The following is a 13,787-nucleotide window of genomic DNA, read 5'->3' as shown; positions in this document are numbered from 1 at the left end:
GCCCTAGTCACCAGCTTACCTGCTCAGGCCATGCAAACCTTGGGTTACGGCTTCTTTGATTTAATTAATCCACCTGCAGTGCAATCTCCCTATTTCCTATTGCCTTCCACTTTACCAGACATTCTTTTTCAGTGAGTCACATAGTCTCATGATAAAGCACAAGAGCCCCAGTTTAGTCATCTTGGATCTAGGGAGAGTTCAGGCTTGATTTGCTCTAAGATGCATTCATTTGTCATTTTGACAGTCCATGGTATCCACTGAGTTCTCCTCCAACACCACACTTCACATGCGTTAATTTTCTTACTGTCATCTTTCTTCACTGTCTGGTTTCCACAACCATACAGAGATATGATGATTCTGATTTTTGTATTTAATGATGGATCTTTACACTTGAAATCTTATCTAGTTCTTTCATAGCTAAAGCTCATATAAAGTGGCAGAAGAGGATGGATTTACCTGGTACATTTGATTCAGTAGGCTGTGATCTGCTGCTCCAGATAGGACAAATTAAGATGTCTTTAAGATGGCACAGGTCAGATCAGATGAGGAGGAAAGATTTATAGATGAAATTATTTTGGCCCTATCATCGGACAGAGAAAAATCTGACACTACCATAGAGTAGTAAAGCCTTTTCTGTTTATGATCTGGTGCACCTTCTAAAACTAGAGCCCTGGTGGCGCAGTGGTTAAATGCCTGTACTGCAGCCATTCACTCGAAACCACAAGGTTGCGAGTTCAAGACCAGCAAAAGGGCCCAAGCTCGACTCAGGCTTGCATCCTTCCGAGGTCGCTAAAATGAGTACCCAGACTGTTGGGGGCAAATTAGCTTACTTGCTAATTAGCTTACTTGCTGTTCACCGCTATGATCTTTGGAATAGCGGTATATAAATAAAACAAATTATTACTATTATTATTATTATGAACAGTGATGGAGCATTTTCAAGGATCACTGTGTTCTGGATATTACTTATATTCTTATTACAGTAAACTTGCAGGGATAGCTGTCTTGACCATTTAACAAATACAAACAAAAATCCATCAGTGATACCTTTGTTGGCCAACTGAAATGCACAATGTACTTGTTGCAAGCTTTCAAAGCTCCATGGGCTTCTTCATCAGGCAAGATGTTGCAAACCAAACAGGAGAAAACAAAAACAAAACAACTGGAGATGTTAGGCATATGACTAATTGTTTTTTTCTTCTCCTGTTTGATATCTAACACTTTGCCTGATGAAGAAGCCCATGGAGCTTCAAAAGCCTGCAACAAATATATTGTGCATTTCAGTTGGTCAATAAAGGTATCACTGATGGATTTTTATTTATATTCTTATTACATTATAAGTATTATTATTGTAGCTATTACTATTATATTTTTAACTTAGGGATAGCTTTGGGATCCCCCTCCTCCCTTAAGCAGTATTGTCTTTATCATTCTTTGGCCACTCATAATGACTGAAAAGGTGAAAGGTCTGTATTTTTCAAAAAAATTTCTTCATGGTATCAAATAATGGGCCTGAACAGACAGGCCAAAATAAAGCTGCTTCAGATCACTTTGGAGGTATGCTGTTTAAATGATGCATACATCCTAAGAGGCCAGAGGCCATGCCAAAGCTGTTAGGAAGTCTCTCAATTAGGGGAATTTTAATTAGCTCAAATTGCTGAGAGGGGGTCCTAACAATGCCCTTCGCCAAGACTGTGTCCCGTGGTGTATACCAAATGTCACCAGGGAATCCTTAGAGAGATGACGTGAATATAGGGTTGCCATATTCCAGGAGCTCCAAACCGGGACAAATGTAGGACAAATGTAGGACAAGATTTACAAATGGAGGACACATTTTCTTAAAATGGAGGACATGCCAAAAAATAATGATTTCTTTAAAAATGTTAATATAAATGCATGTTTCTTAGACATGGTCAAAATGGAGGACACTTTGTTATTTAATAACTAAAATAAAATAAAATAAAATAACCAAGGCTGGGTTGAATATATTTAAAAATAAAATAAAATAAAATAAAATAAAAAACCAAGGCTGGGTTGTATATATTTAAAAATAAAAAAATAAAAACTTTTCCCTCCCCCTGGCCCAGAGGCCTAACCTCCTCCTTTGCCTCCTCCTCCTCCTCCTTTGCCTCCACCTCCAAGGCTCCTGACACTGGCCAATGGCAGACTGGGGCTGGAAACTAGGCCAGCTCCTGCTCGTCTGCAAATGGCCAGAAGGCTTAGGAGGCGAGCACTGCCCTTTAAGCCCCGTGCGCCAGCGCGCAAAAGGGGCAAGCGCACGCTGCTGCCGGCCGTGGCCCAGGCAAGCACCGCGGACTGCGCAACAACTGCGCTGGGGGAGGTGGAGGAGGAGCGGTGGAAGCGGAGGGTGGCGCGGCGCGGCCATGGAGGAGGAGGAGGAGGAGGAGGTGGGTGGCCGGCCAGCCGCGTTAGCAGCCGTGGTAATGGCTGCATGAGCGCGCCTGGCCCGGAGGCTGGGCTTGGGACAAAGGCCAGAATTGGGGGGGAACTGGGCCGGGCCGGGCCGGGCCCCCCCAAAAGCGGGTTTATCCCCGAGGCCGCCGGGATATGGCATTCCTACGTGGATACCAGCTATGTCCAATTAATGTCTAAAGTTTATTAAAGTAGAAACACACATACAGCAAGGGGTCATACACACACACACACACACACACACACACACACATTCAATACTGGCGGAAAGCAAACGGGTGAATTCGGGAGATAGGTTGAGAGAGAGGCACCACTATAGGAGATACATTACCATAGACGTCTTCTCCAGGGAAGTCCAATGCAGGTTTGGATGAATGGAGATGCATGGCCGCAGGAACTTGGGGAATTGGCATGGACCACTCTGTAATCTGGTAATAGCACATTGAGTGTCTCAAAACCCTAGGTTTTATAGGCTGAATCTAGCCTGTAGCACTGAAATAAAGTGCAAGGCAAAGGCTTGTTTACCTGGGCTATTGTTAAGCCGAGGAGAGGTTACAACAATGCGACTAGGTCTGGACACAGTTGGGTGGGCAAACAGATCAATGGCTGGGTCGTTAAGATGATCACTGGCCCATTAGGTGTGAGGCCAAGGTTATTGTCTTACCTTTGGAAGCAGTGGCCATTCTTGTTTTGCAACTCCCAAACTTCCTGTGGGGATTTTCCAAGTCTATTTTCTAGGAATCCTGCCTCTTCCCATGCAGGCTGACTAGGTGTCCTCTTTGCTTTTGGGGTTAATGGCAGCTCCTCTAGGAGCTCAGTTTGGGGTCATAGTGAAGTCCACTTATTCCAAAATTTTATTAAAATCCAAACTTGATAACAATGCCATGCTCCAGTCCTAAGGACTGGAGCACAGCTTTGGCACAGCTTCTGGCCTCTTAAGATGTGTGTGTCATTTAAACAGCATACCTCCAAAGTGACCTGAAGCAGCTTTATTTTGGCCTGTCTGTTCAGGCCCATACCTTCAAATGCTGGGTGCTGTTGGCTGTATTTCAGAGGAAGGAACAGGCAAAACCACCTCTGAATAGGTCTTGCCTAAGAAAACCCTCTGAAATTCATGGCTCTCATCCTATGATGTTTTTTTTTGTGGGGGGGAGGAAAGCTTTGACCACCTTGCTGACCTCATTGACTTGGAAAGGGAAGTTGATTATCTGCCTTGAAGGGGGGAAAAGGAAGCAGACTTAATTAACACAATGGAGAGAAAATGATGCAAGAGTGCCAGGGCAAAAACACAAACATACAAAGCTGAACTATTGAGTTTGAGTGTTGGACTGTGACTCTGGAGACCAGGGTTAGGCCATGAAACCCACTGGATGGCCTTGGGCAAGTCACACTCTCTCAGCCTCAAGGAAAGGCCATGACAAACCTCTTCTGAACATATATTGCCAAGAAAAGCCCATGATGTGGTCTTAGGGTTGCCATGAGTCGGAAAAGCATTGAAGGCACACAGCAACTGTTGCCATAGTGGGCAATTGGGAGAAGGAGGAGGAAGATTTTTGGGACTTGAACTGAGCATTCCTCTGGGAAAGGAAAAGAACTGCAGTTCCTGTGTTGATAAGTCCTCTGGAAGCAACGTCAAACAGATTGAGAAACTGATGACATCACCATAGATAGGATCACAGCAGCACAATGCCAGGAAGTGACAGTAATTGGACCATGCCATCTTATGCCAGAATTCCTCCCTGATTCTTACATTCTTGGACAGAACCAGGATCACTGATGATGCAAAACCATAAACCTTAACATTTGGCATGGTGGGGGCCATCATAAGAGCAGCAATGAATAATCCAATGGTGATCCAATGCCTAATGCATATGGGGTGTCTGATGGCACTCCTTGTTTTACTGGAAGGGATTTCTGCTGAACTCCCTTCCCATCCCAAATCTTCCAATGATTTCCAATGGTTATGGATCACAGGCCTGAAACTGGCCAGCAGGGTCTCAACAGGCCCTGGAGGACAAGAATAACTCTTGGAGTCCCTTACCCAATTGATCTGGGCTGCATCCTCACTGGAGAAATAATCTGGCTTGACACCACTTTAACTTCCATTGCTCCAGGCTATGAAGCAATGGAAGTTTGTTATGGCTCCAGAGCTCTCTGACAGAGAAGTCTAGCATGGAGCCCTGGTAGTCAAAGTAGTGTCAATCCAGATTATTCCTCCAGTGAAGACTGATGTTAAAACAAACAGTCATGCATCAATATATACATATATCCAGATATCCGCATAGATAGATAGATAGATAGATAGATAGATAGATATAAACACACACACACACACACACACACACACACATATAATAAAATAAAAATATCTGGCATTTCTATCCACACATTTACCTGTGTATATATACATGTTTGTATACATTTGTACCTACTTATATATATGCAAATAAAGATCGATACAAACAGGCCATTATATGTTATATACAACCAGGTCTATATATGAGCATTTACATATGCATATATAAATACATATATATTAGTATATATGTCTATCATGTAGGACGCAAAATTTTTGCTGCGCATTATGCATATATATACCAACACGCACATAGTACTATATGCTTTATTACCCAGGTCTATATATGTGCATATACACTCACACACACACTCACATGTATATATATATATATATATATATATATATATATATACATGTGAGTGTGTGTGTGAGTGTATATGCATATATATATATATATATATAGACTGTGTGGCATTAAAATCAGAAACCCTAATTATCCAAATATAGTAAGATCCGTGCTACATACCATGCTACAGACACCTGTGCCGGAGGTGGGGGAGCAGGTGGTGAGGTGGGAGGCATTCCCCCAGACAAGCCCGAGGAAGAGGTGTTGTTTTCCCTTTGCCTCTTCCTCCTCCCAGCATCTGGAATTGGCACAAGGGCCACATTAAAGTAGGACAGAAATGACACCAGGGTGCGGGACAGGGGACACCAGAACCAGAACCAGAAACTGTTCGACATACCTTCAGGGTGTCTGTCCTGCCAACGCGGCCAACCCACTGCCTCCTACAGATTCAGGAGTGCCCTCTGGGCTATAGGAGGGTTCCCACTGAAGGTGGCCATACACTTATAAAATGTGCCCTTGATATATTTAAACATTCAACGGTACTGTTGAGCCGTCCTGTTAAAACCCTCAAGGGTGAGTTTCTGGGCAACTGCCCGGGTAAAAGTGTATATTTCTCCTGTTGGAGGATTGCTTCAACTGAATAGCAGCTTCCCCACTGGTCAGAGATGCAATCCAGTAGGAGCTTGATTTCCTGGGTGCGCCAATACTGGAGCCTGGGGGACCTTCCTAGTTGCCATTTTTGCCAGCTGCCCACACTTTCAAATCCCCACCTGTCTTTATATCTGGTTTTGCTTTGAATTTGCAAGGGAAGATGGTTTTGGCCAATACACAGGCAGAACTTCCCTTGCAGACCGGTATCTAGAAACAATATTAAAACTTCAGTTCCCCTGGCACCAGTCACCAACTGAGAGTTGGAGCCAACTTTTCATTGTAGGAAACGCAAGGGACCAGGCAGGGATCAATCAAACGCATGTGGAAGTATTTGATTAATCACAAATTTGATATTTTTTGTGATAAAACAACTGAAGAGCTAGCGAGGTGGAACTTTTCCCCTAGGAATGACACAGAGATATGAAAGATGTTTTGGCTAAGTGAAAGGGAGAGAAATAAAGGTTGAAGTGAGTACCTAGTGCTAACTTCTTGGCAAATATTTGCAAGGTCACTGGCAATATACATAGGAAGGACACTTGCAATGGTACTGTGCTGTTTTGGGTTATTACCAGATACGGTTGTATTTGTCTATACAGCTAGATCTTTGCAAAGCAGATATCAGACAGTGCAACAGAAATCAAACAGTGCAGTTTCTAAAACAAAGTGAAGGAAATTAAAAATTGGATAAATTTCTTTAAAATTTCCAAAACTGAAATTTTTAAACATTTCAGAAATTTTAGAAATTTTGGAAATACTAATATCCTGCTGTGCCAAACCTCACAGGAGCAAAGAGACAACCTTTCCTTCATTTGTGGTGCCATTCTATCCCCCCAAGCACAACCTTTCCCTTGCCCTTTGCACTATCATTATTAGTATTATTATTGTTTCCATCATTATCATTACTTACTCTGTGCTGTGCGCATTTGTCGAGTATTGCTGTGCAATCAACACTTTTCCAATGTAGAGCTAGGTGAATTTGTAATTTTTTTAAAAAAAATTAAATTTTTAAAATTTTCAAATTTGCTAAAAAAATTCAAATTTGCTGCTAGAATTTAAATTTTTGAAAATACTAATTTCCCTCAGTGCCAAACCGCACAGGAACAATGAGACAACCTAGTGATGGCACTAGACTATTCCCCAGCACACAGACAGTTTCATGTCCTCACCACTACTACTGTTGTTGTTATTATTTCCCTTGCTAGCATTACTTATGCTGTGCAATATGCGTATGCTAAGTTGTCCTGTGCAATCAACACATCTCCATGTAGAGCTATTTATTGCATTGGCACTCTTGTTTTCTGCCATCTTCCTCGATCCGCAGGGACAGGTGGACTAGACTATAAATTACATGTGTAATCGATGTTATTATAATTATGTTGCTCCAGCAATGAGAAGAATTCTTGCATGAATCCTTCTGTAAGAGCAGGGGTTACTGGGATTGAAACTGTTACTGTGTGGCGAGGCAAAGTGATTCAGCAAGTAGGGAGTAGATGCACATAACGGTTTTATTAAAACTTGCAAACTTACAACTACCATCTACATTTCAAAGCATGGAAAGGGAAAGTAAGTACATAGCAAAGAGTTTGCAAAGACAGCAAGCACCCCCCTCACTTAAAGACCCCCCATGGCAAAGAAAATATACTGGGCACATTATTGATTCTGGGCACAGAAAAATGCCATAAATGCCTGCCGTATATCCTTTCCCTCCTGCGTTTCAACGTCTTCAGGGAGGAAGTTGGCAGGATTAATGGTGAAGCATTTGGGGCCAGGAGGTCCTGAAGTCAGCACCTCGCCATCAGATTCCACAATGTTGTGAAGGATAACACAGGCAGCTAGAAAAGAGTTTGCATTCGTCTGAGCCACCTCCAGACTGGAAGTCAGGCATCTCCAGCGAGCCTTGAGGCGAGCAAATGCTGCCTTGACCACACTCCTTGCCTGGCTATGACGCTGATTGTACACTGCCTGCTGAGGACAAACGCTGCCCTTGAATGGAGTCATCAGCCAGGGCTTAAGGGGATAGTTGACATCAGCCAACAGAAGTGGTCCCACCTGCTTCCCAGCGATTGTCAATGAAGGCCGTTCAGATATAAACACGCCGGCTCTCATGGCGTTATAAGTGCCAGAGGTCCTCAGAATAAAACTGTAATGATTAGACGCAGGCCACCCTATCAAAACGTCAGTGAATCTCCCGGTGTGATCACATGTGCCCAGCAAGACCATGGAAAAGGGAGGCTTCCTGTTGGTGAACTCTGTGCCCGGTTCCACCGGGGGCACGATGCGGACGCGGCAACCATCGACAGCGCCAATCGCTTGAGGAAACCCCAAGGCTTCAAAGCCAGCCATCACCTGCAAGGGCAGAGGGAAAGCGCAAGGATAACAATACAAATTCACACTAAAACAGTCCCAGATCCCAACCCTCCCCCCAAACACAAAACATAAGCCAAAGAGCAGTAAAATAGAAATTAAACAATACATGGATTAAGATGAAATGAAATTAAAATTTTCAAATACAATTTTGCTAAAAATTTCAGGGAGATCTGAAGCAGGGATTTTTGAGGCTACCACTGTTATGATGATGATTACTTTCCTTGTTAGCATTATTTATGCTGTGCAGTATGTATATGCTGAGTTGTGCTGTGCTATCAACCCATCTCCATGTAGACCTATTATTATTATTATTATTATTATTATTATGTTTTATTTATATAGCGCTGTAGATTTATACCATGCTGTGGATACAATCAGTAAAAGAGATTTTTAAAAAATTAAAGTTGCCCATATCCAAACTTTGGAGAAAAGGAAAACTTTTAATATTTCAATAAATTTTTTGAATTGGCATTACACAGATATATATATATATATATATATATATATATATATTTTAAAAATCGCATCTCACTTCACCAAACCTCACAGGTACAATAAAGCCACCTCTGTAGAGATGCTATTCTATTCCCCCCACAGAGAACCATTTCTTTGCCCACCTTATTATTATTATTATTATTATTATTATTATTATTAGTCCAATTGGTATTATTATGGTTTCTGCTGCCTGCATATGCGGCAAAGCCAAAGCAAAGTCGCTGGCATACCTTCCTGTAGTCTCCAAGGTACACAGCTTTCCTCAGGAGCACCATTTCCATGGCAGTCACCACCTGAAGGATGGCTTTGCAGGCTGTCGACTTCTCCACTCCAAAATATGTGGCAACAGTCGAGAAGGAATCTCCGTTCGCCAAGAAGTAGATAGTCATGGCGACCTGTTTGTCGACTGGCACAGCCCTGCGGAGATGGGGGTCTTGCCTTGTAAGATGTGGCCTCAGCTCCTCCACCACCATGTTAAATATCCCCCGACTCATGCCGAACTTGTCCTTCCACATTTCCTCGGAGCACAAAATAGGGATAAAAACGCTCCAGTTTTCCCTGAAGTTGGGGTTCACCCCCCTCCTCCTGGCCATGGGTTCAGAACAGCTCTGCCTGGTACTCCCAGACCCAGCATCCACAAGATTGGCATCATCCAAACTGTGGCTATCTGACCAGTGGTCAACACTCCTACCATTGACTCCCCGACCTTCCAGTTTTACTTGCAGCGCCATGACCCTTCTTCTCTGCAGACCACGAGGCAGAAAGAAAGAATGGCCGGAAACTAGGTGACCGGAAATAGCCACTCACACCTATTTTTTGGTCTCATCACAATGACATCATCCCGCTTCAAAATACCCCGGCACATGCCAGTGTGAACGAGGAACATGGAAAACCCGCTTCAAAATACCCCGGCAAATGCCAGTGGGAACGAGGAACATGGAAAACCCGCTTCAAAATACCCCGGCACATGCCAGTGTGAACGAGGAACATGGAAAACCCGCTTCAAAATACCCCGGCACATGCCAGTGTGAACGAGGAACATGGAAAACCCGCTTCAAAATACCCCCAGCACATGCCAGTGGGAACGAGGAGCATGGGCCAATGAAAAGACATGCTTTTAGTGGGAACGAATGGATTTCTCCACTTGACCCTCGATTTGAATTAAATGCCCAGTGATCATGCAGCCTCTCTCCTTTTCTGATACTTCGGACAGAAAACTGCGGCTCAAGCATCTGTTCTGAAGGATTTATTTCCTAGTAGATGTGTTTAGTGTCTCACCTTCTGCGTCGTTCCCAAATAGTCGCTTTTGGTTCGGATGGAAAGTGCTTTGCAAACTGGACTTAGGTTGGTCCTAAATATCTCCTGATCTGAATTTTAGTTTTCATATCATAGTTAGGGCAAGGACTGCATCCACACTGGAGACACAATCTGGTTCGCTGCCGCTTTAACTGCCAGGGCGCCATGCATGCTATGGCGTTCTGGGAATGGTAGTTTGTTGTTTTAATAATTTTACTATGTACACCACTTTGATCACTGCGGAAAAGTGGTATAGAAAGTATTATTATTATTATTATTGTGGCACCAGAGTGGGCATTCCCAGAATTCCATAGCATGGCGCCCTGGCAGTTAAAGCAGCGTCCGAATCAGATTATGTCTCCAGTGTGGATGCCGCCAATCAATGTGAAGGAATCGGTTCTAGTGAAAGTAGTGGTTTACATCATCATCATCATCATCATCATATTATTATTATTATTATTATTATTATTATTATTATTATTATTATTATTATTACCCTACCTGAATATAAATTCTGGCAGAATAAATCACAGCCACAAATGCCATTCCCAAGAGGAAATGCCAACCGATCCATCCATCCATAACCGTCTGATTGCAAATAACTCCAAAAACACAATGCAAATCTCGTTTGCAGTGCGAGTCACACTGGGCGAGAGCGAACGGGAACGAAAGGTAAATCTTGAACGGATTCCCGAGAAGCACAACAAGCTGCAACCGATGTTACTCCGCGTAGTAAACGGGTTTCCAATCTAGGCGGGCCGGCAACATCGGGTCCAAATCAAAATACGGAGGAATGTATAGAAGAGAAAGCGGTATATAAATAAACATTATTATTATTATTATTATTATTATTATTATTATTATTATTATTATGTAGTGATTAGAGCGTTGATCCCTGGAGAGCAGAGTTCGAATCCTCCCTCGGCCATGGAGACCCACATGGACAAGTCGCACTCTCTCAGCCTCAGAGGATGGCCCTCTGAACACATCTTGCCAGAGAATCCCGCGATTGGGTTGGCCTCAAGGTCGGCATCAATCTGAAACCACTTGAAGATGCACAACAACAACAACAACAACAACAACAGACTGTGATATATGCTATATAGTGTACACACTCCTTACTTAGGAGTAACAGACTTACTCCTGAGGAGAGGAAGGCAAGTTGGATGGCGGCTGGTTGTCTTGGGGATCGGGTTCTTAAACCCATTTCCAATCTCTCTCGTTCTGTCTGTGTGTCTTTCTCACACAGAGATACACAAGAACACACAAATGTAAAAAACACCCCGCAAGGCAGTGACTTAAAATTGCTCAGAGCCTTACAAAATCCAAGGGGACCAAATCTGACCAGACGACAAACTTCCAGAGGATCATGTTCAGGAGGACAACAACAAACACTCACACACGCACACACACACACAAAATCCTGTTGTGCAAACATTTGGAGACCATAGGTCTCTGCCTCTGGCAAATTTATTCAGTCAAAAGCAGATGGGGAAAGGAGGAGTATTATCCGCCTTATTTTTGGATTTCCAGGAATACCTTCCTCTCCAACATGCCTCTTAGTCCCAGTTCTCTGCTTCTGTGTCTCTGGAGGGTCAAACTGTGGCAGAGATTTTGCCTAAATTGCGGGTCAACTGAGCACAAGACTCGCACCGGCCGCTTCCCACAATCTTCCCAGCTGCGACGATCCCTGACGCTTTGGAACTGGTTTAAATGTAGGGGGATCCTGACCTCTAAGGGGAGCAGCTCTTTCCCTCCATGGAGAGATGGGTGATCTGATCCCCTTTCCGGAGATTCTTCCTTCAACACGGCAGGATCCACCCGAAGAGCTAAAAATACTGGAGAATGCGGGGTTACTCGCAAGTAAATCGCCTAGAAAAGAGGTGCTGGAATAAGCCTCTGGGGACCAGAGTTCGAATCCTCACTTGTCCATGGAAACTCACAGTAATCTTTCTCTGAAGATGCCAGCCACAGATGCTGGCGAAAGGTCAGGAATGAACTCTGCTAGAACATGGCCACATAGCCCGAAAAACCCACAACAAACTATGGATGCCGGCCATGAAAGCCTTCGACTTCTCACTGGGTGTCCTGGGGCAAGTCACACTCTCTCAGCCTCAGAGGAAGGCAAAGGCAAAACCCCTCTGCCCAAATCTGGCCAAGAAAAGTCGGAAGCGACTGGAAGGCACACGCCGCAGGAGCAACAGCAAGAAGAACAACGAAATACAGCATAGAGTTAAAAGGAGGGAAAGAAGATACGATCCCACCGAAAATCGGGCCTCCTCCCATCCTCTCTCAAAAGCATCGCAGGATCTTCGACGAAACGCAAGGCATTCCCCTCCGGCTGCATCCACACTGGAGAAATAACCCGGTTTGGCACCGGTTTAACTGTCATGGCTCAATGCTGGATGTACTCCTTTCTCCGTCTTTGTCGTTTTTAAACTTTGCATTTTGTGGATTTATTATTATTGTTGCTGTTATTATTATTATTATTATTATTATTATTAAAGTTTATTTATGTAGCGCCCTACGTTTTGCACAGCGCTTTACACAATCACCAAAAACAAGAGAAGACCTGGCTACTGAGTACAGTCTAGAAATGTAATGACACCTTTTAATCTGTTGTAAGTCCCGAACTTCAGAAAAGTAGAGAAATAATAATAATAATAATAATGATTCATATTATTCAATTATATTATTATTATTATTATTATTATTATTAATATCTCGACTTTTCTACAATTCGGGACTCAAGGCAGCTTACAACAGATTAAAAGGTTAAACAGCAGAAAAGTCGAGATACAATAATAATTCATATTCAATTATATGATTATATAATAATAATAATAATAATAATAATAATAATAATAATAATAATGTATATCTCGACTTTTATTCAGTTCGGGACTCAAAGCGGTTTACAACAGATTAAAAGGCGTGGTTAAAAATCCACAAAATGACTCCTTTCCGCCAAAGGTCCACATTTATTGGGGATACAGACAGAGGGATTTGCATTGCCGGCTCTTGGACAGGGCGAAGGCAAAACTCATTAATGGTTAATGTGTTTAAGTGATGTTTTAGGGGAGGGAGGGAATGACTGGGATACTGGGTATTGTGTGCTTTCTTTTCATTGTAAGCTGCCTCGATTGTCTTCTGACAGAGAGGCGGGGTAAAAATAAAGCTATTATTATTATTATTATTATTATTATTATTATTATTATTATTATTATTATTATTATTATTTGTTAAGGAAGAGGTGCAGAAATGGTTGGATTGGGAGACTGGTATAGGAGGAGCTCGTTGACTGTTCCCTCCATTGCCTCCCTGGAGTCCAGGTCGACCCTCTCCCCTCCCAAGCCCTCCCAGAGCCTTTGATGAAGGTGACGCTGGATGTTGGCCAGAGTCCCCAGTCCCCTCCACCTTGACACACCACACGGGAGGTCCTGCCTGCCACCCCTACTACCCCTTCCCTAAGGCCAGGCCCAGGGTCACCTCCAGCGAAAGCCAAGAGGACCCCCAAGACCGACAGCAGTAACCCCAAAGCCATGGAGAAGGGCTCCTTTGGCCATCCAGCAGAATCCAGATTGTGCCCTTGCCATGCACTGCCCTCTTGTAGCGCAGTAACCCTGATCTTGGCCCTTGACCTCCAGCAGATCCTTAACTCTCCTAGCCTCCTTGCTGAGCTGAATGAGACCCCTTGAGATCCTCCAGTCAAGCTGCACCTTCACCCAGTAAATCTGTAATGAATTCCCCTTAGCATACATTGGGACTTGCTAAGGACTGGTAGTTTCCTTCCCTTGCTAACCTAAGCAAGTAAGCAACAGCCATAGGAGCACAAAGACAGAAGATACTTTTTAATAAGTTATCATTCGTGCAAGGCCTCTATACCTTGCAGGTACAGAA

General features: G+C 43.4%; 1 protein-coding gene across 1 annotated transcript; it reads right to left on the bottom strand.

Annotated features, from left to right (window-relative positions):
- Positions 1-7,379: 7,379 nt before the first annotated feature.
- LOC149312832 (uncharacterized) lies at positions 7,380-9,322 on the bottom strand. Its single transcript, XM_089527228.1, has 2 exons — positions 8,822-9,322; positions 7,380-8,075 (listed from the first exon to the last, which is right to left on the bottom strand). Exons 1-2 carry the CDS (start codon positions 9,320-9,322, stop codon positions 7,380-7,382), a joined length of 1,197 nt encoding a protein of 398 aa, XP_089383354.1.
- Between the last annotated feature and the right edge of the window lie 4,465 nt (positions 9,323-13,787).

The sequence above is a fragment of the Sceloporus occidentalis genome, unplaced genomic scaffold (assembly GCF_023333645.1).
Source record: "Sceloporus occidentalis isolate IW3139 unplaced genomic scaffold, rSceOcc1.0.p SCAF_5, whole genome shotgun sequence".
NCBI classification, from domain to species: Eukaryota; Metazoa; Chordata; class Lepidosauria; order Squamata; family Phrynosomatidae; genus Sceloporus; species Sceloporus occidentalis.
The sequence above is the reverse complement of the archived record's forward strand: the minus strand, read 5'-3'. Positions and strand labels throughout refer to the sequence as shown.